The sequence below is a fragment of the Cervus canadensis genome, chromosome 22 (assembly GCF_019320065.1).
Source record: "Cervus canadensis isolate Bull #8, Minnesota chromosome 22, ASM1932006v1, whole genome shotgun sequence".
Classification (NCBI taxonomy): Eukaryota; Metazoa; Chordata; class Mammalia; order Artiodactyla; family Cervidae; genus Cervus; species Cervus canadensis.
The window spans coordinates 9,856,863-9,884,158 of NC_057407.1; the positions used below are offsets into that span (position 1 = coordinate 9,856,863).

Consider the following 27,296-nt stretch of genomic DNA (forward strand, 5'->3'; position numbering starts at 1 on the left):
TCCACTTCTTGGAGAGTGCCATCTCTGCTGCTACTATTTACTGATGTTTAAGAGTAAAACTAAATGATTCCGTCGTCAGATAAAGGTAGAATCACTACTACAATCCAACAATGAATCTAGACAACTTGTGATTAAGATGGTCTCATTTTACCAAACTATTATTCATGATGTCAGTTAATATGTATAAAAATGATGGTAAAACCTTAGTCCAACATACTAACTGCTACAGTTAAACAAAAGACAACAACAAAGGTGTGCTTCTCCTATATGGTCAGGTGGCAGTAAAGAAATTCATACAACTGAGCTTCCTATCAAAATCCTCATCATTCTGAAAGCAAACAGTCACTATGTAAATTCAATGCACTGATATCCCAAAAGAAAAATACACCTGAAGAATCTACCAGAGTTAGAACAAGTACTTCCACCAAGGGAGAAAATTAACATGCACTGAGCACTATGCTCTTCACATATTATTTCATCTAACATTTCTATGAAATAGAATCTTCATTACACAGATGTAGGTCCTGAGTTTCAAAGAAATTAAATAATCTGCTTAAAGACAGATCAACAGCTAGGTAGGCAGGCAGGCAGGTCATTTTGGCAGAATTCTTTTGTAATTATAGGGCCATCAGCCTTTCCAGTTTAAAAAAATTTTTTTTATTTAAGCAAACCTACAGAGCGTCTGGTCCCATCACTTCATGGGAAATAGATGGGGAAACAGTGGAAACAATGTCAGACTTTATTTTTTTGGGCTCCAAAATCACTGCAGATGGTGATTGCAGCCATGAAATTAAAAGACGCTTAGTCTTTGGAAGGAAAGTTATGACCAACCTAGACAGCATATTCAAAAGCAGAGACATTACTTTGCCAACAAAGGTCCGTCTAGTCAAGGCTATGGTTTTTCCAGTGGTCATGTATGGATGTGAGAGTTGGACTGTGAAGAAAGCTGAGCGCCAAAGAACTGATGCTTTTGAACTGTGGTGTTGGAGAAGACTCTTGAGAGTCCCCTGGACTGCAAGGAGATCGATCCAACCAGTCCATCCTAAAGGAGATCAGTCCTGGGTGTTCACTGGAAGGACTGATGCTGAAGCTGAAACTCCAATACTTTGGTTACCTCATGCGAAGAGTTGACTCACTGGAAAAAACCCTGATGCTGGGAGGGATTGGGGGCAGGAGGAGAAGGGGACGACAGAGGATGAGATGGCTGGATGGCATCTCCGACTCGATGGACATGAGTTTGAGTAAACTCTGGGAGTTGGTGATGGACAAGGAGAGCTGGCGTGCTGCAATTCATGGGGTCACAAAGAGTCGGACACGACTGAGCGACTGAACTGACTGACTGAACTGACAGAGCAAAGCATAACCTTACTTTTGTTTTTAACTCAATAATGTAAAAACAAAACTGAGAAAACCCTGAAACATAGTCTGTCCTTTTTTAAAAGAGGCCATCAATCAAACCACTTTTAAGCATCACTTGAACATGCTGAAAGGAGAAATTTCAAGCCTCATGGGACTGCAACAGAGTATCATGCCCAGCAGTGCTTGTCTAGCTGTCATCCTTTGTTCAGCAGTTGCACTGGCTAATCTCTTGCCATAGATCATCAGTATTCCCTACTAGAATAAAAATGAGCAGTGTTATTAATGTTTTTGTGACCATTAACCCTCAATCTGCTTTCTACTTTCACATCAGTGATACTGAGAAAAGCAGAAGAAATGATTCAAAATGTTAATGTTTTTAGGAATAAAGACAGTGTAAAAGAAAGGAAAAGCTATCTGAGGGCAGGGACCACCTTTGTTTTCTTCAAATGTGTCCCAAAACAGCACTTGGCACATAGTAGCTATTGAGGAACTATTTCTTCAATGAAAGAAAAATGACAAGCTAGCTTGGCCATTCCTCTTACCATGCTGAGAAGTTCAAAGCCAACCAAAACCACTACCATCATGTGACTTCCCTGCCAGGTAGCCCATCTCACCAAAAGAGAATATTCATTCTCTTAACAGCTCTCTCTTTATATATGGAGTTCCCTCTGACCCAAGGAGAACAAGAAAAGGTAGTCAAAATGGTACCAAATCAGAATACTTTGTATCAATTAAATTAGATGATTCTATTTCCTTTATTTGTAATCAGTTTAAAATATCTGAATAGCCCCGGGATGGGCTGTTACACCTGCTATTAACACTGCTCCCATTCAAACCAGTACTACTGCTGACTTCTCTGGCAAGAGGAAGATTATCCTCCAATCTTCATTCTCTGGTTGAATTATTTTTTATTGACAATCAGACATACCCACAGCACAGGCTGTGGTAAGGTGTGTGTAAGGTGACCAAACTATAGAGAAAATGAAAACGTAAAGACATTAAAAAAAGAAGAATTAAGATGAGAGTGATACAGAAGTGAGAGAAGTATGTGTAAAATGCGATAAACACATCTTCTTAAAGATTAAGAGGTTAGAAAATACATTGTCAACTAAGGAAGAAATACTGGTAGAATAGAAGAAGAGAAAAAGGAAGTTACAGGAGTATTGTATGGAGAGACATAGGGAAATGAGACCGGAGGGGAAAGTTATGGAGTAAGATAAAGATCTCAAGGTTGGTGGAAAAGAAAATCATTAACAGTACTGCACCTATATTTCCCTAGAACTTACTGTTAATATGTAATACATAATAATTTCTCTTCCATGGAGAAAGAGGAATGAAAGTTATTTACATACCTTACAAATGTGCTGCAAGACCCACGGCCTGTATGGCAGAAGTTCTACAAAGTGCCCTGAACTTCTCAGATGAAAGGCACTATAAAAACACACACAAAATAAAACAAAATCAGGGATTATGTCTATTCATTTCATGGGGGAAAAAAAACAAAAGCACAAGATGTAAAACGGGTTTGCCCAAAGATCTGGTAAGTAATTCAGAATCCAGAGGAGAAATAAACGCAGAATTTAATTTTAATTGACATACCATGAAAGTTACCACTTTCAAATGTTTTGGCCTCCTTCACTCAACAAAATGCACAGCATCAACCTTATTTTCTGAATGTTATAATTTAATGTTGCCCTCTTAAAAGCTAAAATCAAAAGCAGATGAATTTTATGTAAATTTTCCAAAATTATCAACATGCAACACACAGCATTATAAATACACAGCACAGGTAAAAGAATTTTACAGTGAACACCTGTATACCCACCAACCAGCCTACCATGAACATCTGAATGACCTGCTTTATCAAATTACATTTCCCTTTTAATACAGGCATTACAGAGAAATTGCAGGCTAAAAGACAACTGTCTAAAAGCCAGTGGCTTCAAAGACACAGGCTGAAGTTATCAGAGTAATGACATTAATAATATGAAATCCTTCTGATACTTTTGTCAGAAATGATCAGTATTAGTTTACTGTTTGAAGTCAGAGTGGATTCAGACATATCCCCTACTCTTGGTGAATGATTCTAGCTGTATAATGTAGGATCGTATCATCATCCTCATTAAAAAAAAAAAAAATCTGATGATTAAAAAAAAAATCCAGGGCTTCCCTGGTAGTCCAGTGGTTAAGACTCTGCCTTTCAATGCAAGGGACGAAGGTTCGATTCCTGGTCAGGGAACTAAGATCCCACAGGCAACCAGGCAACTAAGCCTGCACGCCACAGCTACTGAGATGGCATTCCACAACCAGAAGAAGCCCACGTACCACAGCTAAGACTCAACACCGCCAAAAATAAGTAAATAAAATTGTTTTTAAAAAAAATTTTTTTTTAATTAAAAAAAAAATCCAAAAACTTCCCATGTTCTAAAAGATCCTACATGGTGTGGTCCCTGCCCACCTCTCTAAATTTCATTTTACCTCCTACTTTTCCCTTCACTACACTGCAAACTTATTTCACTGGCTGCTTACGTTCTCCTTCCCTTTACTGGAATATTAAGATGCTATTATAAATATGCTTAAGCACATTTACTTTACTCATCCTCTTAAAAAAAAAAAACTCATTCTGTTATCAACTACACACTGGCTCAGATTTAAGAGTATCTCATGTTTTTGATGAATATTTGCTATAAAAATGTATTCCGAATCACGTGGAGGAAGCACCAATAAACTCAGACCAACACCCAGAATGAGCAGCTTCAATGTCTATCTGATTTTTGGTCACATGACTACCATAATTATAAGTATACAAGGCCCTTATTTAATACTACAGCACCACAGATTAAAAATGAGTCACTTGAAATAGGAATTTTACAGTAATTACTAACTTCAAACTGTCTTGAAAATTTTAATTTATTAATCTCACAAGTATGTGAGCATGTCCCCAAAGAGCAGACTATAGGAAAACACATTAACACAGGTTTAAAATTTGGTTACATTAATGTGAAAGTGCAAGCAAACAGTTCTACAGCCCAGGTGCATAAAGGTATAAACTAAGCGGTAAGGGAAGAAGAAATTTCCTTAATTCCTTTTTTCTTTTAATTCCTTTTTAAACTACAAATATATGATTAAAATCCAGTGATTATGTTCAATCCCGTTTAGAATTATCACTACCAGTCACAATGCAATTAAACCTGAGGTGCTATCTGTAGAAGCCCAGCAAATCCAAATTAGTGCTCTTATAAGTTGAATATCAGTCTTTCTTCTGGCAAAGTTAACATAAATCTCTCAGCTCCAAGACAAAGTAGCAACCCACCTCCTCAAGTCACTGCCTGGACTCCACCCTATGAACAAGAAACACCTGAAGATCTACGTTTTTACTCTAATAACTCACATCCCCACATAGCCAGGTTAAACTTTTTTTTCTGCCACACCATGAAGCATATGGGATCTTAATTCCCTGACCAGGAATTGAACCTGTGCCCTCTGCACTGGATCTGCAGAGTCTTAACCCAGAACCACCAGGGAAGTCTCCCAGGTTAAACTTTTAAAAAGGAGTTAACTGACAAGGAACGAAAACACTCCAGCAGAACCACTATCACATATATATGAAACTATATTCTTGTTACACATTGTTTCTCCCCATCCCACCTCAAATCAATAGTCAAAAGAGCCCACAGTTGCCTATTACAACTTATCAGGGCTTAATTACATTGGATTTGGAGCAGGGGAGCCTGGTCCTGCCTCTGGAAGAAGCTGGGTCCTTCGAAAAGGCCGTAACATCTAAAACCAGAAACAACACCAGGCAGAGACCCTGTATATTCATTTACCTATTTCAATCAACTGCTATAGGATCATCCAAATTACAGAAAGGAGAGGAAAAGCTAAAGAATTGAACTTTGCTTGGAAAAATTTTTAGATTCTCTCAATACATTAAAAACAAAACAAAACACAGCAATACATAAAAGGAGAAACACTGGAATAAGCTCAAAGTCCTGAATTTTAGCTGACTCTAAGCAAGCTGTTTGGGAGGACATGGAGAAGATCTTACAGAGAAAATAGTTCTGGCTGGCACCTGACTAGGCATGCAACCGCAGGAAATTTACTGAAGTCTCTGGGACTCAGCTACCCATCTGCAAATGAGGTTGGGAGTACAAGTCCTGAAGATTCCTTTGAGGTCTAAAATTCTTGATCAATGAAAAAAATTAGTGGATTCCTAATCTCTTCTTGCCTCTGGTATGGATTTTTATGAGAACAGAGGCTATAAATCAAGGGCTAGACTTTGACTAAAACCAAATTCCATGTTATATATATTTTTGTTTTAATCTTACACATTTTATGTCTCCAAGAGCCACCCACCAGTGCTCTAAAAAAAAAAAAAAAGAACTACTTAAGGCAATTTATCAAAAGAGATCTTTCTTAATTATCCTTTACAATTAAGAACTAATCTTGTATTTAAGTCCAAACAATGTCACTTGTGCCAAATGCTCAGAACAACATCTCTCGCAATTGAGCCATGTCTAAAGTGACAATCAAGCACTGGTACATAAGCATTACACATCTGGGTGTGCGACACTAAGTGGCAGAAAAATTCTCACCACAAACAACATTTAAAAGAATTTTTTAAAAGTATTTTTCACCCTTCAGATCTGGCAGGAATATAATCCCATTACACACCTGCAAGAAAGATTTGTTTAAAAAGACTCGAAACACAAAGAGTCAAACAAGTTACCAACAGAGGTAAAAATGTTAAATCAGGACTATTAAGAAACACGAGTGAAATCAACTCCAGGTAAAAAGAATGCCAATTTTCCATTATAAACTACTAAACATGGTTTTGACCAAACTGACTGCAAATAGTGCCATTTAATGAACTTGTAACTGGATCTAACAGGTAACTAAGCACAGATGTTTAGCTGATTCCTAATCAAGGTAGCAACTTAGACTAAGCAAATTATTACTTTATTGTGATCCTACAGAGTTTAAATCATGAAAAAAAAAAATGTTCCTTTCAGCCGGAAAATTCCCTTCAATACCGAAGAATCCTAACCTCTAAGATTTCAACACTATGCTTTACTTACAAAATCTCAAAGAATACTGCATTAAAAAAGAAAATACCCCAAACATAACTGGACTTCTCGCAGTATAAAACGGTGATTCATATTTCATATTAAATGCAAAAGCCAAAATGGAGTTGTAGAGAGTTTCTTTCCCATTTCAACTCCGACAGCCTCGCGCGCTTCACAGGGGCCGGCTGCCCGGCGGGTCGTGGGGCCCGACTCAGAGCCCCCGCCCTGCCCGGCGCGGCCCTAAGAGAGGAAGCGACGAGGACCGCGGGCGGGCGGCTTGGGCTCTAGCAGGCCTGGCCGGGCGGGGGAAGGGGCGCGGGAGGCCGCGGGGCGCGCTTCCGGGGACTGCGCGGGCGGGGCCGCCGCTTTGGGAAGCCTTGCCTGAGTCCCTGGCCTGGAGTCGGGGTCAGGGACCAGGGTCCTGGTGCTGCCGGCCGAGAGCAGCAGGTGGGGCGCGGCCGCGGCGGGGCGGCGGCCGGCGGGCGGCCGGAAGAGTGCCGGGCGGGCGGGCCCGGGGCACCGCGGCGCCAGGAGGGAACCCTCTCACTCACCTCAGGCGACGACTCCGAGTCCGACCTCTCCGCGCCGAGGACGCCTGTCCGCGAGTCGCAAGCTCGAAGACTACGGCGGGTGGCTGAGAAGGCGGCGGGTGACTAACGAGACAACCGACGGAGAGCGACGGGCGGGGAGCGCGAGAAACCAAGAGCGGGCGGCGACGGCGGCGGGAGGGCGGGGAGCGACGTGCGCGTCCCCGCGTGCCCAGCGGGCTCGAGCCGGCCCCAGTCGCGGCCCCGCGCACGCGCGCGCACTCCCTGCTCAGCCACGATTGCTCAGGAGCGCGTCCACACCCTAAAGGCAAGGAGCTTAACCAATCATTGCAGCCGCGTGGGGCATCACGGGAACTCCGGGGCTATAAAAGACCTGGTTGCTATTTTATACTCCTCGAGTCACTCATCCTTTAAGTTAGCAGGGTGGGGCTAGGTGCGCGTGCGCAGTTTTGATACTCCGCCCCAAACTGCCAACTCTTCGCGCAAGCGAGGTAGACGCGCCTTGCCTAGGTTTACGCGTGCGCACTAGCGGACCTGGGCCCGGAAGACCAGACGCTTGCGCAGTGGGGACAACGGTGACAGTCCCCCGGGTGAGGCGCCGGCCAGTCATGGCGGAGCCTTGGTCTGGGCAGTCCTTGCAGGCTCTGCCGGCCACGGTGCTGGGCGCGCTGGGCGCCCTCGGCAGCGAGTTCCTTCAGGAGTGGGAGGCGCAAGACATGCGCGTGACTCTCTTCAAGCTGCTGCTGCTTTGGTTGGTGTTAAGTCTCCTGAGCATCCAGCTGGCGTGGGGGTTCTACGGGAGTACGGTGACCGGGCTGTATCACCGCCCAGGTGAGACTCCCCACCAACTTCCCGTGGGCCGGCCACACCCCCTCCGCCATAGACTGTACCTTTGGGCTCCCCCGAATCCCCCCAGACTACCACTGATCCCTTGAGAACCTTATCACAACTTAACGCTGTACCCCTGACCCATGTCAACATATCATTTCACACCGGAAACCCCACCAGTCCACCCATCACGTATAAATTCCTTTGGACCCCCCATCAGACAATATCACTAGTCCCTTAGGGCTTCCACTACTCTGTCCATCAAACAATACCACTCACCTGGGCTGATGCCTGCTCAGATACCCACCCCCAGCCTGTTGCATTTCTGGATGTGTTCCTGCCCCCAGGTCTGGGCGGCCAGAACGGGTCCACACCTGATGGCTCCACGCATTTCCCTTCCTGGTGAGTAAATCTATTCTGATTTCTACCTCAGGCACTTAGTGGGCAGAAGCCACTCCTGAGCTGAGGACAGGGGAAGGGAGTTCTCAGGGTAGGAGTCCACCAGCTTAGTGGCGTTCGCAGCACATTCCAGGTCCTGCAACAGACCTCAGGCTTTGTGACACTGATGTCTGAATAGCCCATCCATAACCTGTTCAGTAACCTGTGGGGCAGATGGCGTTATTGTCACAATTTCAGAGATGAAGTGGCAAGTCCGGAGGATTCCACTCCACCGTAAGTCCCTCAGTTGGAAAGGCAGGACCCTCTGTCCTTAGTGCCCTGACTGGCCTCTTCAGGATCAGCTCCTCATATGTAAAACATGAAGTCACTAATCAGAGCATTCATTCATGTGATCTCTGAGCTCCTACCACATAGCAGGGTCCTCACTGGGTCCAGAGAAGAACAACAACCCAGGCCCTGCTCAGAGGGGGAGTTAGAGATTTAAAGGGAGGGCGGGCCACAGTGCAGAGGTGAGGCTGTCAGAGCAGCTGTCGTCCAAGTCAGACACCTTTTAAATGGAGGGCAAAGGCGAGGTGGTGTACCAAAGAGAAAGGACAGAACAACGCCCGGAGGGAAGAACAACGGTGACATATTGGAAGGATAGACAAGGCTGTGACGTCTGAGGTCAAACATGAAGGCATGGAGGGACCTGGAACACCCTATCCAATAGAGAGGGCACAAGGCCAATTAGGAGGCCTGCCACCGCACAGGTTTCTGTCCCTGGCAACTGGTGAAGGATGGGCGCACCATGCGCTAAGTGGAGAAGCAGGAGGAAGAATAAGCCTGCAGGTGAAAGGTGGTGGACCCTTTCCCACCGCAGAGGGTTGTGAAAGCTCAGCAGAGAGGTCTAGGTTATAGTGTGGCCTTACTGAGCCCAGCTCAGCCCCCGTAAGTAGACTTGTATTGTCCATGGAATAACTCCTCTTCTCTTCTGTCACTTTCAGGGAAACAGCAGCAAATGAACCTCTCAAAACCCACAGAGAATAAGGGAAGCCAGCAGAGGGGTCTCCAGGGATATCACCGGGTCTGCTGGCTCCCATACTGAGTCCTGTTGCTGCCCAGACCCCAGGGACGATGGCAGAAGGGATGGGGTTGGGGGCAGGGTGTACCTGTGTTCACAGGGCTGGGCCTCCACTGCCCTTGGCCTTGCCTTCAGCAGCCCCAGGCATTGGGCCAGTAAAGAATTTGCTTCTACCCTGATCTGGGTGCCTTAAGGAGAGAAGACCTCCTCCTCCTTTCAGGGGTCAGCTCAGAAGGCTCTGCGGTTGGGGAGGCCAACAGTCCATTTTCTGTCTTGGCTTCTTCCTGTTCCTCCTCCCATCCCCCCGGGATGTGATCCTGTAGAGATTTGTCCCTGAGAGGAAACCTGAGGTTGACCACCTCTGAGATCTTTCAGGCAGGTCTGTTTTCCCCTGAACCTTGAGTTTGCTGTATTTCTTTGGTTTTGCATTGCTGGAAGGGAGCCAGGGAATCCTAGTCTGGACATGGCCTTATATTCTGTGGCTACTTAGCTGGCCATTCTAGTCTAAGACGGGGCAGCTGGCACTCTCCAGACGTAGAGGCACCAAACACCCTCCTCTGACCTCTCCAGGTGGGAGTCGGGCTGTGTAAGTTCTTTTCCCAAGCATCATACTCATACTCCTCTTAATCCCTCCCGGAAGGAAGCTGGGTACCTAAAAGAGGGTGAGTCTCAGGGGTGACCTCCCACCTCCACTGCCTAAGTGCCCGTGGGGTTGTGGATCTGTGCCCCACCAGTCAGAGGGACAGACTAAGCAGCTAGTGCAGAGCAGCCCCATTGTGCCCTGCAGCCTCCCCAGTTCCCATGTTTACCCAGAACCAGAAGAGCTTCGTCTTGCCTGTACGCTAGGCAGCCCTGCCACTTCCACAGTGGGCCACAGGAGCTCCAGGTGAGCAGTGTGGGCCCAGGCCTGCCTCCTTCCCCGCCGGTCGTACTTCTGCCTGCTTCTGCTGGGCCAGCAGCTACCTCAGTGTCCCACTGCCTGCTTCCTCTCTGGTAAATGTCACGTTGCCATCTGGCAGCCTAGGCCATCTTTGCAGTGTGCAGTGGAGTAGGGCTGTGCTGCGCTTGTGCCTGAGGACTGGTGGTGGGACGATGGCCCGCCCACTGACAACCACCACCACACTCACAGTCGGTCTCACGTTTCACCCCAGGCTCAACTGAGGATGTGGCTTATTAAACCTGGAAGTGCATCAACTGTGTGGTTATTCAGGCAGCACGGAGTGCGCATGCATGGCGGAAACTGGGGAGGGAACACCCGGGGAGCTGCTGCCCCTGAGCACCCAGACTTGCAGAGGTGGAGAGGGGATGGCAGCTTCCTGCCAGCAGTGATGGTGCCCAATAGGGGAATCCCTTTAGTTCTTACAGAGCTGCCCGCCTCAAGGGGAACCCACTCCAAGCTTCAGCCAGGAAGGCCGGCATTAGACTGACACCCCAGGAAGCCTGTGGCCAGAGAACAATGAAGCTAGAGACTCTAGCGAACAACAAGGAAGGAAGCTCATTTAATTTTTTTTTTTTAGTAGTCTGTGGAGTCCAATAATAAGTCCCAGGGGTGAAGGTCAGCCCAGGATAAGGCAAGCTGGGGATGAGGCCCAGCCTGTCTACAGCAGCCCTGGGGCTCAGAACAGCTGGTGAGCCTGGCCTGGTGTGGCTGGCTACTGGGCAGCAGACTGTGCCAACTGGAGAATGTGAAAGAATGGATCTATGCCCGCCTCAGCCATCCCCGAGTTTACACATGGGCCCCGCAGCTCTACTGGGCCAACCCTCTATGAGTCAGGAATCACATCTCTGCCTGGGGAGAGGCAACGGCTTGCCTTCATGGCCAGTGAACTAGAGGAGGTAGCCGGCACTTCAGTGTGAGAAACCGTGGTGAGGTAGGTTGGGCAGGCTTTCTCCCCCCTTGAAGTGAGCCTTTTCGAAGGACGAGATACCAGAATCGATCTTCTCCAGCAGGCAAGAGAGGGGTCAATGGCATATAGGCTGGTCCATCGCTCAGAAATGCGCTCTTGAAGATATATTGGCAACGGGATGAGGCAACAATGGGTGGTGTGTCCCCGCTCACCCAGACAAGAACCAGCATCCACCTAGCCACACACCTCGGGTCTGTTTCTGCCTTAGCTTCCTGACTAACCCCTGGTAGAATGCCCTCCAGTGTGAGGCTCCTGGAAGGAAGGGTCCCGTCCCCCAGTCCTCACTTAAGGATGTAGTAGTTTGTGGGCACAAAGGGCATCTTGCTGACCACGGCCGGCTGCTGCTTTCGCCGCACCTCTACCAGCAGCGGGGTGCCTGGCCGACTGTACTCATAGGGCACATAACCCATCGCCACATTCTTCTTCAGGCAGGGTGAGGGGCAGCCACTGGTCACAGCACCTGTCCAGGCGGAGGCCATGTGTCAACACCACCCCCTGCTTGCCCAGGGCCCCCACCCTCCCCCGGGAGGGACAAGGCTCTCCAGCCTCCCTGGTCCACCTACCAATCACGGTACCCTCTGGACTCAGGATGGGACTCTGTGCCCGCACAGGAGCCCCGTCACACGTTAACCCCACACGCCTCCGCTGTGCCTTGCTCTTCAGCTGGGGAACAATGACTGAGGCTCCTGGGAAGTCCATAGTAGCTCGGCGGCGCTTCCCTGGAGCGTAACACAACAGATTTAAGCGACTGTCCATCAGACCTCTGACCACAGAAGGTCCCAGCAACAAGGACCCCAAGTAACATCCCTCAGGGCTTCCCAGGTGGCACAGTGGTAAAGAATCTATTTGCCAGTGCAGGAGACACAGGAGACGCGGGTTTGATCCCAGGGTCGGGAAGATGCCCTGAAGTAGGAAATGGCAACCCACTCCAGTATTCTTGCCTGGAAAATTCCATGGACAGAGGAGCCTGGCAGGCTACAGTCCTTAGGGTCTCAAAAGAGACACAACGGAGCATGCCCGCATGTACAACATCCATCCAGCATCAAGGCCCCTTTGTTCAGGCTCCCCGTGGACCTGATTCCTTCCCCTGAAGTGCAGTTAGTCACCCACCTCCTGCCCCCTGGTCTTGAAGGCTGTGCTGCCCACCTCACCTCTGTTGAGAGTCCTCGGCATCTACTGGACAAAGCCACTGTGGTACCTTCATCGAATGAAGGCTCAGGGAGGCTATGTCCCTTGCTCCAGGCTACACAGCCTTGGAAGCAGTCCTGGGCTGGCTGGTCTCACTGAGGGTCCCTCCAGCCTTCAGGATCCCCTCCCTGAGTGCTAGCCCAGCTCACCGAGCGTCCAGCTCAGGCTGCCTTCCACCGGTGTGGTGTGCTCATCAATGTCGTTCCCATACAAGCAGAGGCCCGCCTCCAGGCGCAGGCTGTCCCGGGCTGCCAGTCCTGCCAGCTTTACCTCGGGGTTTTTCAACAGAGCTGCTGCCAGGTGGACGGCCTCTGCTGCCGGCACCGAGATCTGCCAGGGACACCAGACAGAGCAGGTGGGCAGCCAGCCCGAGTCCTGTGCCCGGCACCGCCCGATGCCCGCTTCTCGACAAACCTCCACACCGTCCTCTCCTGTGTAGCCGCAGCGGGTCACGCGGCAGCCAGACACTCCAAACACCTCCATCACAGCGCTGGTCATGAAGGGCAGTTTCCGCAGATCGTCAGCCACGCCAGCCTGTAGCACCTGGGCCGCAGTGGGACCTGGGTCCAGGGAGCCAGTAACCAAGTGTCCAGGTCTTAGTGCCCCAGGGAGCTGGATCACAGCCCTCAGGGACAAGAACAAGCCCTGAGCAAGCCCCACCCTGTAGATGGAAGGAGATGCTCCTGCCCACAGAGCCTAGTGGCAGGTATAAGGAGGGCATGAAACCAAACATAGAATTAGGTTGCAACACCCTCACCTGCCCTCGGCACGGCCTTCGTGCCAAGCAGTAGAGGAGACCTGGAAGGCGAAGGTCAGCTGCAAGTCCAGCCTGGCCCACTTACCTTGCAGGGCTAGCAGAGCATTATCCATCACCTCCAGGGCCACATCACTGCCCTTGTTCTGAAGCTCCCTAACCTTGTCCTGAAAAGAAAGAAATATCCCATTAGCTCCGGGATCCCTTTCCCTGAGCTCAGCACAGTGGGCTCTCATCTTCCAAGGTCATATAACTACTAAATGGTAGGGGTGACTCTAGCCCAGGTTCGCAAGCTCTAACACCAGGTCCCAGCCCTCCACCTTCACCAGAGGATGCTCACTTAGGGGCCAGGATCAGCTTCACCTCCCTACTTGCCCCCCAACTCCTTCAACACTGGAGGGCCCACTCTGGCCTGCTTTCTTTCATACAGTCACTGTCTGAACCCCTTATCCATTCCAGGTCTGTCCTGGACAAGGATGCAACTCTGTGAATAAGGAGGACAGGGTACCTAGAACACAACATAGAGGGACTGTACCTGCATGAGGGTCAGGTCCTTCTCCCTGCAGCCAGCATTGGACACCACATACAGGTGTCCCTCGGAGGCATTGGTCACAATCAAGTCATCTAAGATGCCTCCAGCCTCGTTGGTAAACAGCGACAGTGTTCCCTAACACCAAAGTGGAGCATCATTGCCTCCAGCTCCAAGAAGCCAAGGTCAAGTGTGAGGCAGACCACCCCTGGCCCCACCCCACCACCACAGACTCATAAACCCTCATGTGCAAGGCTGAGGGATGGCGGTACAAGGAGCAAGCTGGGTCAGCCAGGCCCCATAGGGACTCCATCCCCCAAGAATACAGGTCCTGAGAAACTATGTCTGCTCCAGCTCTGTGCCCCCAGGCCCGAAGCCAGGACTCAGATGGGTTTGCTGGCTCCTAAGGATGCTCACTGAGCAGAAATAAAAGAGGGGCCCCACCTGGTTTGGCTTCAGCTCTGCAATGTCTCCAACCACTAGACTCTCCATCAGCTTTACCCGGTCACAGCCAAATATCTTGGTCTGGGAAAGAGATCAAAAAGCGTCAGGTCACTGCAGGAGCTACAGTCTGGAAGGCAATGGACAAGGAAGCACCTTCCCTCCCCCCACAGCCCAGTCCAACTCAGCCAAAGTGCCTGACTAGTCTTTGTTCTGCAAGAGGCAGAAGCCCCCCTTTAACTCCCCTACATCCGCCAATTCAAGAGATGCACTGAGAGGTTAGGGAACTTGAAACGGCCTGGCACCCTCCTAAAATACCCCCTCTTCCAAACCAACACCCAGAACGGTGGATGACAATGAGTGGTAGCCCCAGAAACCCCTGGGACATTGAGGTACCCCTGAGTGGGAGCAGGCTGGAGAGATGAGATGGACAGATGAGCGGGAGACCCTCTAAGTTGGTCTGGCCGTAGTCCATTATTACACCCTTGAGACCTCCAACTCTTCTAAGAGGGCTGCCCTGGGCATCCAGCTCCCAGCAAAGAAAGCCAAGGGTTGCACTGCTATGGACGGCAAAGACCCTAGGCTTGGCAGTCGGCGCCCTCCCCCAGCTCACCTGCAGCATGTGGGACACATCAAAGAGCGAGCAGTGTTGCCGTGTATGCAGGTGTGAATTCACATGGCTATCCCGGTACTGGACGGGCAGGCTCCAGCCCGCGAATGCCACCATCTTCCCGCCGTGGGCCAGGTGGAAGTCATAGAGCGGTGTCCTGTGGAGCACGTCCTGCAGGCGGCCAGGCTCAGTGCCACCAAGGCCCCAGACCCCAGCCCTCTCCCCTCCCCCACCCTCCATGATGGGCAACACAACCCAGCAGTCTCCGACCCACCTGCGCACAACTGAGCGAACGGCATGGGGCCGAGGGGAGAGCTTGCAGCCGCAAGCCCAGACGGGACACCACGCTCCCAGCCCGCTGCATGGTTGCCCACAACTGGTACAGCCGACGCACAGAGGCCACCACTCTGCCAGGCACGCTGGGAGATGTAGTCCGGGCCCTGCTTAAATAGGTCTCTCTCCCCCCGCCCTGGGGGAATCACAGGAGAGAGTGGGCAGCCCCAAGGGCAGGCGGGGCTTTAGCGCACACAGTGCCTTGACTCCTCTTGCAGGGAAATAGCCCCAGGCACTTCTTCCATCTGATCAGGGCAGATAGGGAGCCAGTGAAGCCACTCAGAAATAGAGCTGGGGGCTAGACCTCCCCGGGCTGACTGCCCTGCCTCCAAAGGGCCGAAGTTCTGCAAAGGGCTGAAAGGCCTGAATCACCAGTTTGGGACAGCAGGCCTGTAAGGTCACCTGGGGGGAGGGGAAGGGGTGGAGAGGGCACAGGAGGGTGGAGCCAGCCTGGCAGGCAGAATACCACTGTAACCCGGCCCCCTGGGAGGGTCTCCTGCTCTCTCCCTGGGTGAACACAGATAGCCAGCGCGGGGATGCATTCCACAGGTATTTATTGATCTTGAGGCACACTAGGCCCTGTGCTGGGGACACAGCTCTGCAGGAGGTCTGCCATCCCAGGGACCTCCCCCCTCCCACCCACACACACTGAGCACAAGACTGTGATCATTACCCTCTTAGCAAAAGCTGAATGCAGCTAAGTCAATGGCCCTGCAGGCAGATTCCACCTGCAAGAACTCTGATGGTGGAGAGCAGGTGACCACAAAAGGTGGCTGACCTTCCCCCAGAAAGCTGTTGAGCCACACAGACATCCAGTTGCCCAGGTCCAACACACATTGCCAAACTGTCCCCTGATAGCCCCCAGAAGAAAGCCACGAAAAACCAGAGAGAAGCAGGATTTTCTCATAAGAAAACAGCCTGTCTTATTCAGCTGCTGGCCTGGGGGTTATAGGAAACCTCAGCTTCTCAAAAAACACCACTGAGAACCCTCACCCAGACCCACCTCCCCACCAAGGTTGATCCCTCATCACACTGAGCATGGTTTGTAGAAGGGGGTGAATTGAGGCGGGGCAAGGATGTGCTTTGGGCTCAGATGGCAGACAAGCCCCAGGACTCCTTCTCAGGCCCCACCCTTGCCGGAGGCACCCGCCCAGACCCAATAGGTGGACAAACCCATTTGAACACACGTCCAGGAGCCAGCTCAGGGACCAAGGGACTCGGGCTGCCCCACTTCCCAGCCCTGTGTGGCTCCTGAGGCAAGCAGCAGAAGGGTTTAGACAGGAATTTTTTCTTTTTGTGGGCATAACACAAAGGGAGAGAGACCATTAGGAGGTGCAGAAGGAAGAAACGGGATTCTTGTTTCTCCCGCAAGCTTCCAAGCTATTAATATAGCCAACTTCCAAGGTTCTGGGAGGTGACCCTAGCCCGCTGCACTCTGGGGTGCGAGAACAGGCAGAAGACAGGAATGTGCAGCTTGGCAGGGAAACAGAGGGCACAGAGGGATTCTTAGTAACAGAACTGGAGTGTTTTTAGGGAGAAGGAGGAGTTTTAGGTTGCAGTCAGCTGAGGACAGAGTGCATCCCCTCTAGGAGCTCATGCTAAAGCAATACAGTGAGCCCCCAGGAATCTTGACTCTGTGAACGTGGTCCTGACAGAAGGCGCATGCAGGCAACACTTGGAATGCATGGGGACAGCACTTCAGCCTCTGATGGGGGTCCAAACTGGGCCTAGGTGTGTATGGACGGCCAACGTCTTGACGAGCCACAGCTCAAGTGTAGGAGAGCAAGTTCAGGTCGTAACAGCCATCCACCTGCAACACAAAAGCCCATCAGACCTGACCCGCTCAGGCCAACGGGAGCCACGCAGAGGGAAGCGATCACTCACGTCAAAGCGGCCGATCCTTGTGGAGGTGTGGCTGGCCCGGATCATCTCTGTCAGCGCCCACATCTGCTGGACCTCGGAGGATACCCTGCTGGGGTCTGGGAGACCCTGCTCCAGAAGGAGGGGTCAGTGGCCATGGGTCTCTCCCCAGCAGTGCCCTTAGAACTCCAGAGAGGCCAAGCGGGGCTGTGGGGCCCTCCAGCTGACATTCCCAGATGACTTGTGAAACAGGACAATGGGGCCTGATGTGCAGTAGGCAGCCCAGCCCCACACAGAGATGCCTCAGATCCCAGAAGGGAGGTCCCACAGGGTGAGCCAAGGGCCCTGGGTCCAGCCCCAGATTCTTGCAGAAAGGTGTCCCCTTGGGCTTGTGCTGGACACCAGAGCTGTTCACACATGGTTCTCACCCAGGGCGAGGGCTTACCTCAAGAAGGGGAGTGGGCTGTTCACAAGGCACTGGGTGGGACAGCCACTTGGGGAAGGTCATGGAAGAGCTCTGCAAAGCAAAAGGTACTGCCCTGAGTAGGGCACAGTAGGAGAGCCCTGGAACCAGAGCCCAAGGTCCTGACGACAGAGAGAAGGGCCCCTGAGCCCCAGACACTGAGAAAATCCTTTTCAGGACCCACGGGCACATAAACTACCTAAGTTCTTCTGCTGTGCAGAAGGAAGCCCCATGAAGACAAGGGTCAGAAGCAGATTCTGGTCCATGAAAGTTCCAGATGTGAAAGAGGCAAGTAGCCCCCAAAATCAAGAAATATGAGGACATGCCCTCACCTCTCATCATGAGCTTCCAGAATTCCCACCTGGCTAATTTCCCTCGGAGTCTCCCCATCCTTACCCATCCACTGCCACCCACACCCCCAGGCCTTCCAGCCATAGCTAGGAGCCCCATGGGGAAAGAGCCAGCCAACAGCTCTGAGCTGGTCACTCACCTTTGGTCCCTGCTGGTAGATCTGAAGCTCCTCCACCGTGAAAGACAACCACAGTGGTGATGGCTGCCGCAGAATCAGGCGCAGTTCCAGTACTTGGGCCATGTCACACAGCATCTGACACATAAACACACAGACACACACACACACAAGGACCCAGAGAGGCCCCAGCTCACTGCCCAGGAGCCAACTAGCAATGAGCCGAGGGGCCTTCTCCCCAGGCCTTGGAGAAGGAAAAGTAGTTCCTCCAAGGCACTTAGCAAAGAACCACAACTCAGATGAGCCTTGCCCACCCCTCTTCGCGCATGTATCCTGGCCCAGTCCCCAGGCCACTTGGGAGCCTTCATCTGGGCTGCCCTAACCATGCCGAGTCCCAGCTGACCTGGTGCTTGAACAGCGATACGTACTCCTGGGCTCCCTCCTCACTGTGCGGGTCAGGCATCAGGCAGTAGTCCCGCAGGCAGGTCACCCACTTGGCTGGAGTGTGTGTTGAGGTGTGCTGGCGAACACGGATGGTCAAAAAGGCTGTGTAGTAATTCTTAAACATGATCTCCTGCAACTAGGGCACACACAACCCACCAAAACAAATCAGACCAAGGTCCAGGGCTGGAGGGGTTTCAAAAGCACCACCTCTTCCTCCACTGAGGAATGGATTCTTCTACCAATCTAACAATTTCAATAAGCACCCATGGGGGCTTTGCTTTCCTAGAAGAACTCACAGTCTAAATAAGCACATCGTGCAAACAAACCATGATCTCAGTTCTCGCCGCATGTCCATGATGCTGCCAGAGGTCAGAGCCCTACCTAACTCTAGAGGAGTCAGAAAATGTAGAGATGAGTTCCTCAAGTGGATGGTCAAAGGGTAGAAAACATACAAGTAGCATATACAAAGGAGCACCAAGAAGCGAACGTGGCACAGGCCTGTGACAGAGAGTGGTTCAGCCTAGTTACAGTAGTTCTCATCACTGGATATTCATCAGAATTAATCAAGGAGGGGATTCCCTGGTGGTCCAGTGGTTAGAACTTGGTATTCTCACTGCTAGGGCTGGGATTCAATCCCTGGTTAGGGAACTAGGATTTCACATGCCACATGACGCAGCCAAAAAAAAAAAAAAAAATACTGAAGGAAAAATTTTTTAAAGTATAGGTGTACAGGCTCCACCCCAGACCTACTGAATCAGGATTTCCAGGGTTGGGCACTTTAATGAAGTCTCCTGCCTACAGAAAGGAACAGCTAGAGTAAGAACCGTACACTACAGGACAAAGTGGGTGGGGCCGAGAGGCAAGGAGGGCAAAGACACAAAGTGGCTGTGAACATCAGGCCATTAGAAAGTGGACTTTGTCCTGTGCTGAGGTCCTGCGGTGTCCAGTTACTCATGGTAACGAGTCTGGAAACTGCAGCCATTGGGAAGATCCTGACGAGGTTTGAGTTGAACAGCAGGGTCTGTTGGAATGGGCAGGCAGCAGGTATGAGGGTAATTCACTGTCAAATGATACCTAGCCAGTGGCCAAGGACAAAATCACGTCACACCTCTGTTTGGTTCAAAACTGTTATTTCGAGCACCTAGCCTACTATTCTGGCACTTCCGTGTTAACACCGTTCTGGACATGGGGGAGAGATGTTGAAGTGAACACAAGAGGAAACTGCATTCTAATTAATGTGTTAACAAAGGAATAAAGAAATGGTTAACTGATTACTATGGGCGAGGTACCGCAGAGGCTTTCAGCAAACGATTCGTTGCCTGGGACACGCCCGAGTTCCCAGATAAGCCCCGCCCAGGAGCCCCGGTCGCGCCCACAGGGCTTGCTCACCTCGAAGGGCGCGACGCTGGGGAAGGTGACATCGATGACCAGCACACCAGGCCGGCCTTGGGAGGTCCGCACGTCGCCCACCTGCAGGGCCACGGTGCCTTTCACATGGCAGGGGACCGACACGCGGGACATGGTGGCAGCGGCCGCGACCACTCACAACCGCCGCTGCTGGCCTCTGCCCAATGGTTCTTCCCGGAGTCCTCAGCGGGGCCTCAGGAACTACAACTCCCGAGAGGACTCGCGCTCGGCCAGCCCGGCCAGTCACCGATGCTCGGGGTGGGCCGGAATTCGGAAGTGCTTGCGGAAGTGCTCCTTCAGCCAATCACTGAGCGAGCGAGCCGTAGAGGTCCGTCTCAGACCACGCCCAGGAACGGCCTAGCCGTCGGGTTACAATCTGTGCTGAGCTCTCTAGGCACCCCAAGTCTTACTCAAGTTTCTGCCGCTGTGTAGGGCGGACTTAGCGCGTAAAGTTGCAAGCATGGGTGAGCGTAATGTCTGGAAGACATTGATTGCAGAAGTAGATATTAAGCCACCCCCCCTTTTTTTAAATGGCAAAGGATTTGAAGAGATAATTCACAAAAGGAGATAAATAGCCAATATGCCCATGAAAAGATGCCTAACATGAGTTTTCATCAGGGAAATACAAATTAGAACTTCCCTGCACCCACTAGACAGGCTACAATTAAAAACGGAGGAGAATGTGGAACCCTTATCCACTGATCATTTCCTGCCACTTTGAAGCAGTTTGGCCATTCTTTATGGACTAAATTTATACCTAAAATATGACTCAGCCGTTGCACTCTTAAGTATTTACCCAAGAGAAATGAATTATGCGTCCATTCAAGGGCTTTATTCATAATAGCCAAAGTTTGGAAATAATCCAGATGTCCAACAGATGAGCAAATGAACAGATTAGCTAATTGTTGTATAGCCATACAATGAAATACTACTCAACAATAAAAAGAAATGAACATATCCACTTGTCTATCAACAGATGAATGGGTAAACAGTGTAATTACACAAAATGGAATTATTCAGCCTTGAAATGAAATTCTGGCACAGGCTTCAACATGGATAAACATTGAAAATATTACACTAAGTAAATAAGCGAGATATAGAAGAACAGATATTGTATAATTCCGCTGATGTGAGGTACCTAGAAGAGGCAAACTCATAGAGACGGAAAGTTGAATAGAGGTTGTAGGGGCTGGGGAGGGAGAAATATAGAGTTGTTGCTTAACAAGTACAGAGGTTTAGTTCAAGATGAATGAAAAAAAAATCTGGAAATAGTGGTGAGAAGTACACAGCACCGTGAATGTACATAAGGCCAAAGAAGTATGTATACAGCTAAATGAATAAATGGTAAATTTTATGTCATGTATGTTTTATCACAATAAAAAACAAATGAATGAACAACTGATACACACAGTACCACCACCAGATTTCAAATGTACTATATTCAGCAAAAGAAGTCAGACTCAAGTGAGTTCATATGGGATGGTCCCATTTATGTGAAATTCTAGAAAAGTGAAAATTAATCTAGAATAATATAAATCAGAACAGTTTTCCCTGGGGCTAAGGGTGAAGGGAGGAGATTGACTATGAAGAAGTACAGGTGAATATTTGGGGATGATGAGAAGGTTCTATGACTTGATTGGCTGTGGTTGTATTTCTTTAGACTTTTGTCAAAATTCATTAAACAATCCTTATGTGCATTAAAAATTTTTTTTTTTTAAATTTTTTGGCTGCCCCACGGGGCATGTGGGACCTTAGTTCCCTGATCAGGGATCAAACCTGGTACCCCTGCATTGGAAGCATGGAACCTTGGAACCTTAACCACTGGACTCCCCGGGAAGTCTCAATATATGTGTGTTTTATTATATATAAATTATACTGCATTTGGGACTTCCCTGGCTTCCAGTGCTTAGGGCGTGGGTTCAATCCCTTGTCAGGAAACTAGAATCCTGCAGACCACACAGCAGGGCCACAGTAAATAAATATTGATTTGAAAAAAAAAAGTATGCCTCAATAAAGAAATAAAAAATAAAGATAATAAGAAGAAAAAAGGGGTGGGAGGGAGGTTCAAGAAGGTGGGGACATATGTATGCCTATGGCTGACTCATGTTGATGTATGACAGAAACCAATACAATATTGTAAAGCAATTATCCTTCAATTAAAAACAAACAAATTTAAAAACAAACAAAAATAAGTTATGCCCCAAGGAACATAATTCGACAAGAAAAAAATTCACCATCATATTTATCATCACCACTATCCTTCCAGATACCTGTGGAAACAATGCCCCAGAAATGGTCAGTTAAGTCTGCTTTATGGAGGCCATAACAAAGCTGAGGCCAGACACAGTTCAATGATTTCCCAAGCCAAGGAAGTAGTATGGAATAGAGCTGGAACCAGAGCCTCTTTGCATTCCTTCCTCATAAGTCAGAACCCTCCAGGCAAACCCTCCACCTTTGGTGACCCATGCCTTCTCTGTATGAGGTCTCCAAGAGAAATAGGACCAGTGTAGCCCATGGAATTCTTATAGTGGGGCATCAAACAGACATAAAACCACAATTCCAGGCCGGTCCAAGGAGCAGTCTGGAGGAGTTGAGCCTTCCCAGCCCAGACCTAGAGGCCTCCAGTGACAGAAAACCCTCCCTCCTTCATTGGGCCTTCCAGACTGCTCACTGCTATCTCTGTTTTGACTCAGACTAAGGACTTCCTGCCTGGGTCCTTCCAGGTTCCTGAGGGTTTCCCCTTTAGGGAGCAGCACTCCCTGCCCCATACTGGAGCAGTGGCTTCCCTACATCCCAGAGGACTATAGGCCTCCTGAGAATCAGGAGGACACAGACAGGCTGTGGTCTTCAGGACTCAGCTCTGACAGCAGACACAGGCCCATGAGGGCCCTCATCACAGATGAGTCTCACGTCATATCTCTCTGGTAGACAGCTGCCTCCACACCATATATGTATGGAGAGAGAGAGCTCAACTGAAAGATTAAGTTTATGAACTTACAAACTGTTGGTTCCTGTGACTGCAGAGGCTGAGAACTCCCAAGATCTGCAGCTGGGAAATCTGAAACCCAGGAGAGCCAGTGTGTGGTTCTTTTTTTAAAAAATAATTTACTTTTATTTATTTGCTTATGCCAGGTCTAAGTTGTGGCAGGCAGGGCCTTTGATCTTCTTGTGGCATGTGGAGTCTTTATTTATTTTTTTAGTTAACACAGCATGTGGGATCTAGTTCTCTGACTAGGGATCGAATCCCAGGCTTTGGGAAGTCCCACCAATGAGCAGTTCTAGTTCAAGTCTGAAGGCATAAGAACCAGGAGAGCTGATGGTATAAATTCCAGTCCAATAGCTGGCAGGCTTGGGGACCCTAAAAGAGCTGATGTTTTGGTCATAGTCCAAAGGCTGGGGAAAAAAAAAAAACAATATTCAATTTCAAGCAATCAGATGTGAGGGGTTTCCTTTTATACTCAGCCTTCTTGTTCTATTCAGAAATTCAATTCACTGGATGAGGCCTGCCCTTATTAGGGAGGGTAATCTGCTTTACTCAATCTATTCAAATATTAATCTCAAAAACCAAAAAAAAAAGTGAAAAGAAATAAACCAATGTTAATCTGTCACAGAAACACCCTCAGACACACACCCACACACCCAATAATGCTTGGCTAAATATCTAGATACTCCATGGTTTTAAATTGATGTATAAAATTAATCATCACACAGTATGTTTTTTTTCAGTATTTTTTTCTTCTTTTTTCAGTATGTTTTTAAATTTCCACATATATAAGATTTTTTTTTTTCAGTTTTCCTTGTCTTGTTGATATCTAGTTTCATTCCATTATGACCAGAAAGGAAAAAATATTCTGTGTGATTTCAGTCTTTTTAAATTTATTGAGACTTGTTTGTGGCCTAACATATGACTTACTCTGGAGAATGTTCCGTGACCACTTGAGAAGAATGTAGATTCTGGTATTGCTGAATAAAATGTTCTGAACATCTCTGGTAGGTCTCATTGATTTACAGTATTGCTCAAGTCCTCCATTTCCTCATTGATCATGTCTGGTTGTTCTATCCATCATTGATAGTGGAATACTGAACTGTTATTGGAGCACTATGTATTTCTCCTTTCAATTCTATTTTTGCTTCATATATTTATATTTTGGGGCTCTGTTGTAAGATGTATGTACATTCATAACTGTTACATCTTCTTGCTCTATTGTACCTTTTATCAATATTTTCCTTCTTTGTCTCTTGTAACCTGTTTTGACTTAGGTCTAATTTGCCTTACAATCATATAGCCACCCAGCTCTCTTTTGGTTACTTTTCAAATGGAATATATTTTTCCACCCCTTGCTTTCTTTTTTTTTTTTTCCCACCCCTGACTTTCAACTTCTTTGTGCCCTTATACCTAAAGTGAGTCTCCTTGGGGAGGGAGGTGGGTGGGGCATTCAGGGTGGGGAACACATGTAAATCCATGGCTGATTCAGGTCAATGTATGGCAAAAACCTCTACAATATTGTAAAGTAATTAGCCTCCAACTAATAAAAATAAATGAAAAAAAAGTAGAAAAATAAATAAATCAGTAACAATGAAAAAAAATAATAAAGTGAGTCTCTTATAGATACATATAGATAGACCATTAAAAAAAAAAAAATTCAATCTGGGGAATTCCCTGGCAGTCCAGTGGTTAAGACTGGACTGACACTCTTTGGGCTTCCCAGGTGGCTCAGTGGTAAAGAATCTGCCTGTCAACGCAGGAGATGCAGGAGACGTAGGTTTGATCCCTGGGTTGCGAAGATCCCCTGGAGAAGGAAATGGCAGCCCACTTCAGTATTCTTGCCTGGAGAATCCCATGGACAGAGGAGCCTGGTGGGCCATGGGGTTGCAAAGAGTCAGACACAGCAGAGCAACTGAGCATGCATCTGTTGTCACTGCCAAGGGCTTGGGTTCGATCCCTGGTCAGAGAACTAAGATTCCACAAACTGTGCAGCATGGCCAATACATAAACTCTTGGAATTTCCTGAGAGATAAGAGCAATGGGATAATACTTGGCTTCTGGTCCTCAAATCCTGAAAACCCTTCAGGGAAAGTGACTTTTGGATCCCACCCAAGGGTGGGGGCTGATTGCAGGAGAACATTTAGTCCCACTCCCCAGACCTCAAGGGAGGAGAGAATGGCTGGAGGTTAAGTCAATCAACAGCGGCCAATGATTTAATCAATCATGTAAGAAGCTGCCATAAAAACCCCAAAAGGACAGGGTTCAGAGACCTTCCAGGTTGCTGACTATATGGAGAGTGGTGCCTGGAGAGGGAATGGAGGCTCCGCACCTCTTCCCATGCCTGGCTCTTTATATCTCTTCTTCTGGCTATTGATGGGTATCCTTTAATAATCCTCTTAGGATAAACCAGTAATCTAGTAACTAAGATGTTTCACTGAGTTCTATGAATTGTTCTAGCAAATTAATGGAAATTGAGAAGCAGGTCTTTGGAAGCTCTGATGTATAGCCAGAAGTACAGGTGATAAGAGTTGAGATTGGCATCATAAATTGGAGAGGGTTATTGTAAACTCTATATGTAGCCAGTCGGTTAGAAGCACAGGTAACAACCTGGACTTGTGACCTCTGTCTGCAGCAGAGGGCAGTCTTGTGGGACTGAGCCCTTGACCCATGGAATTTGATTCTATCTCCAGATAGATAGTATCAGAATTGGGTGACACTCTCAAACACCTTGTGGGGAAACCTTATTCCCTGAAACACGGTTCAGGGAAGCCTTATTTACTCCATTAAGTGTAGGGACGCCCCTGGCAGGCCAGTGGCTGAGATACCTTGCTTCCACTGAAGGAGGCCTGGGTTCAGTCCATGGTTGGGGAACCTGGGTCCCACGTGCTATGTGGTGAGACCAAAAAATTGAAAAAAAAAAAAATTTCTGTTGATCTTTTGTATTATATCACTTTGATTCCATTCTTTCCTTTCTTTGTAACTTCTTTGGTATATTTTTTAACTGTTTTCTTAGTGGTTTACTTGGGGTTTCCCTGGTGGCTCAGACAGTATAGAATCCACCTGCAATGTGGGAGACCTGGGTTAGACTCTTGGGTTGGAAAGATCCCTTGGAGGAGAGCATGGCAACCCACTCCAGTATTCTTGCCTGGGAAATCCCAGGGACGGAGGAGCCTGGAGGGCTACAGTCCATAGAGTTGCAAAGGGTTGGACACAACAGAGCAGCAAGAATTTATAATAGTTATTTTATACGTTTGCCTTTTAAATCATGTAGAAAAAAGAAATCACAAATCACACCAAAAGTATCTTGAGCTTGGCTTTTATGTTTACCTATGAAGTTACCTTTACTAGTGTTCTTTATTTTAAATGATGGTTTCAAGTTACATCGTGTCCTTTCAATTAAACCTGAAAGACTCCCTTTAGCATTTCTTGTAGGGCAGGTCTACTGCTATATTGTTGCTTATTTGAAATAAGTAAATAGGGACTTTCCTAGTCCTCTTGTGGTTGAGACTCCATCCTTCCCCTGCAGGGGGGACAAGCTGGATCCCTTCTCAGGGAGCTAAGGTGGCCTAGTGGTAAAGAATCTGCCTGCCAAAGCAGGAGACACAGGTTTGGTCCCTGGGTCAGGAAGATCCCATGGAAGAGGAAATGGCAACCCACTCCAGTATTTTTGCCTGGAAAAGTCCATGGACAGAGGAGCCTGGGGGGCTACAGTTCATGGGGTCACAAAGAGCTGGAAGCACTGAATGACCTGAATTGCCCAGGGAGCTAAGATTCCCATGTGCCTGGCAGTGCAGCAAAAAAAAGTTTAAAGTTTCCTGTTTTAATTTCAAACACATAAACACCCACTCAAGAGAGATATAACTCACATAAAATCTCTCTTGAGTTGTCCTCAGTTATTTTAAGAGTGTAGGACAGAGGAGCCTGTCATGCTACACTCCACGGGGTCACAAAGAGTTGGGCTCAACTTTGCAAAAACACCAACAATATTGACACTGCCAAGCAAATTGAAGCAGAGTCGTGGTCTCAGAGTCCTGGGTGCCACTTACAGCCTCTGACTCCACTCAATGGGTGTCCGTGAGACAGGCTGCTTGTTAAAGAGGTGGCAGAACCTGAAGCTAATTTACTTTGTACCTGCAAAGTGCGTTTTCGTAGTGTAAACAAGTTCCATTGCTTTCAGATGTCACTCCGGATAAGGGTTACTAGCAGGGTGGCAACTTTCAGTTTGAAACTGAAGTTTCTGATGCATGTGACATGCTGCCTCCCAAAGTGAAATGCTTGTCCAGGATCTGGTACCCCCAACATCACAGAGACAGGTGAAATACCCCTAAGTTTACTGAGAGAAAACTCAATGTTCTCGATTGTTTGGGACATTGGCTGGACACCCAGGAGGACACGGAAGGATGTTGTTTGGGGATTAAACTGTTTACTAATCTTTTGAGTTTCGATGACCCACTAAGTATTGAAGCTGCAGAACATCATTTGTGGGACAAGGAGGACTTCCAGAATAAAGTTGAAGCCTACATGAAGCATCAGGCCAGATGATAGGAGTAGAAGATTGCAAGGCCATGGATTGTGCACTAAGAAGTTTATCTCCAGGCTTCCCAGGTGGCTCACTGGTAAATAATCCACCTGCCAATGCAGAAGATAT

The 27,296-nt window shown here is 48.4% G+C and overlaps 4 protein-coding genes and 1 pseudogene across 5 annotated transcripts in view; 2 read left to right on the forward strand and 3 right to left on the reverse strand.

The window, feature by feature from the left end:
- The window catches only part of RHOA (ras homolog family member A), a 47,243-nt gene extending 40,042 nt beyond the window's left edge, over positions 1-7,201 (reverse strand). The window contains exons 1-2 of the mRNA XM_043443239.1: positions 6,977-7,201; positions 2,712-2,790 (exon numbers count right to left, since the gene is read on the reverse strand). The gene's annotated coding sequence lies outside the window, so the exon portion shown is untranslated. The remainder of the gene's footprint in view (positions 1-2,711; positions 2,791-6,976) is intronic.
- Positions 7,202-7,360: 159 nt separating this feature from the next.
- Positions 7,361-10,450, forward strand: TCTA (T cell leukemia translocation altered). Its single transcript, XM_043443241.1, has 3 exons — positions 7,361-7,804; positions 8,149-8,203; positions 9,184-10,450. The coding sequence occupies exons 1-3, from the start codon at positions 7,582-7,584 to the stop codon at positions 9,224-9,226; spliced, it is 321 nt and encodes a 106-aa protein (XP_043299176.1). The 5' UTR covers positions 7,361-7,581; the 3' UTR covers positions 9,227-10,450.
- Positions 10,451-10,730: 280 nt separating this feature from the next.
- On the reverse strand, positions 10,731-15,422 carry AMT (aminomethyltransferase). Its single transcript, XM_043443235.1, has 9 exons — positions 14,964-15,422; positions 14,693-14,860; positions 14,083-14,163; positions 13,645-13,776; positions 13,198-13,276; positions 12,770-12,915; positions 12,505-12,685; positions 11,731-11,886; positions 10,731-11,627 (listed from the first exon to the last, which is right to left on the reverse strand). The coding sequence occupies exons 1-9, from the start codon at positions 15,051-15,053 to the stop codon at positions 11,449-11,451; spliced, it is 1,212 nt and encodes a 403-aa protein (XP_043299170.1). The 5' UTR covers positions 15,054-15,422; the 3' UTR covers positions 10,731-11,448.
- Positions 15,423-15,559: 137 nt separating this feature from the next.
- Positions 15,560-19,877, reverse strand: NICN1 (nicolin 1). 2 transcript variants are annotated; one of them, XM_043443237.1, is made up of 6 exons: positions 19,645-19,877; positions 18,215-18,331; positions 17,836-17,949; positions 17,328-17,399; positions 16,907-17,011; positions 15,560-16,832 (listed from the first exon to the last, which is right to left on the reverse strand). In XM_043443237.1, the coding sequence occupies exons 1-6, from the start codon at positions 19,774-19,776 to the stop codon at positions 16,791-16,793; spliced, it is 582 nt and encodes a 193-aa protein (XP_043299172.1). In that variant the 5' UTR covers positions 19,777-19,877; the 3' UTR covers positions 15,560-16,790. The 2 variants fall into 2 exon arrangements, with proteins under 2 accessions (XP_043299172.1, XP_043299171.1); XM_043443236.1 differs by having other exon boundaries at positions 18,215-18,391; positions 19,645-19,872.
- LOC122424369 lies at positions 19,775-27,190 on the forward strand (annotated as a pseudogene).
- The last annotated feature ends 106 nt before the right edge of the window (positions 27,191-27,296 follow it).

Bases quoted from the DNA above. Each gene is read 5' to 3' on its own strand.
- TCTA (XM_043443241.1), top strand. From the start codon at position 7,582: ATGGCGGAGCCTTGGTCTGGGCAGTCCTTGCAGGCTCTGCCGGCCACG. The intron at 7,805-8,148 runs GTGAGACTCCCC...TCCTGCCCCCAG, and splicing joins CGGGCTGTATCACCGCCCAG to GTCTGGGCGGCCAGAACGGG. The intron at 8,204-9,183 runs GTGAGTAAATCT...TGTCACTTTCAG, and splicing joins TCCACGCATTTCCCTTCCTG to GGAAACAGCAGCAAATGAAC.
- AMT (XM_043443235.1), bottom strand. From the start codon at position 15,053: ATGCAGCGGGCTGGGAGCGTGGTGTCCCGTCTGGGCTTGCGGCTGCAA. The intron at 13,277-13,644 runs GTACAGTCCCTC...CTTTCTTTTCAG, and splicing joins AGGACCTGACCCTCATGCAG to GACAAGGTTAGGGAGCTTCA. The intron at 12,916-13,197 runs GTAAGTGGGCCA...CCCTGGACCCAG, and splicing joins TGCTCTGCTAGCCCTGCAAG to GTCCCACTGCGGCCCAGGTG.
- NICN1 (XM_043443236.1), bottom strand. From the start codon at position 19,776: ATGTCCCGCGTGTCGGTCCCCTGCCATGTGAAAGGCACCGTGGCCCTG. The intron at 17,012-17,327 runs GTAAGCCCTCGC...CTTCTGGAGCAG, and splicing joins AGCCCACTCCCCTTCTTGAG to GGTCTCCCAGACCCCAGCAG. The intron at 16,833-16,906 runs GTGAGTGATCGC...TTTGTGTTGCAG, and splicing joins CAAGGATCGGCCGCTTTGAC to GTGGATGGCTGTTACGACCT.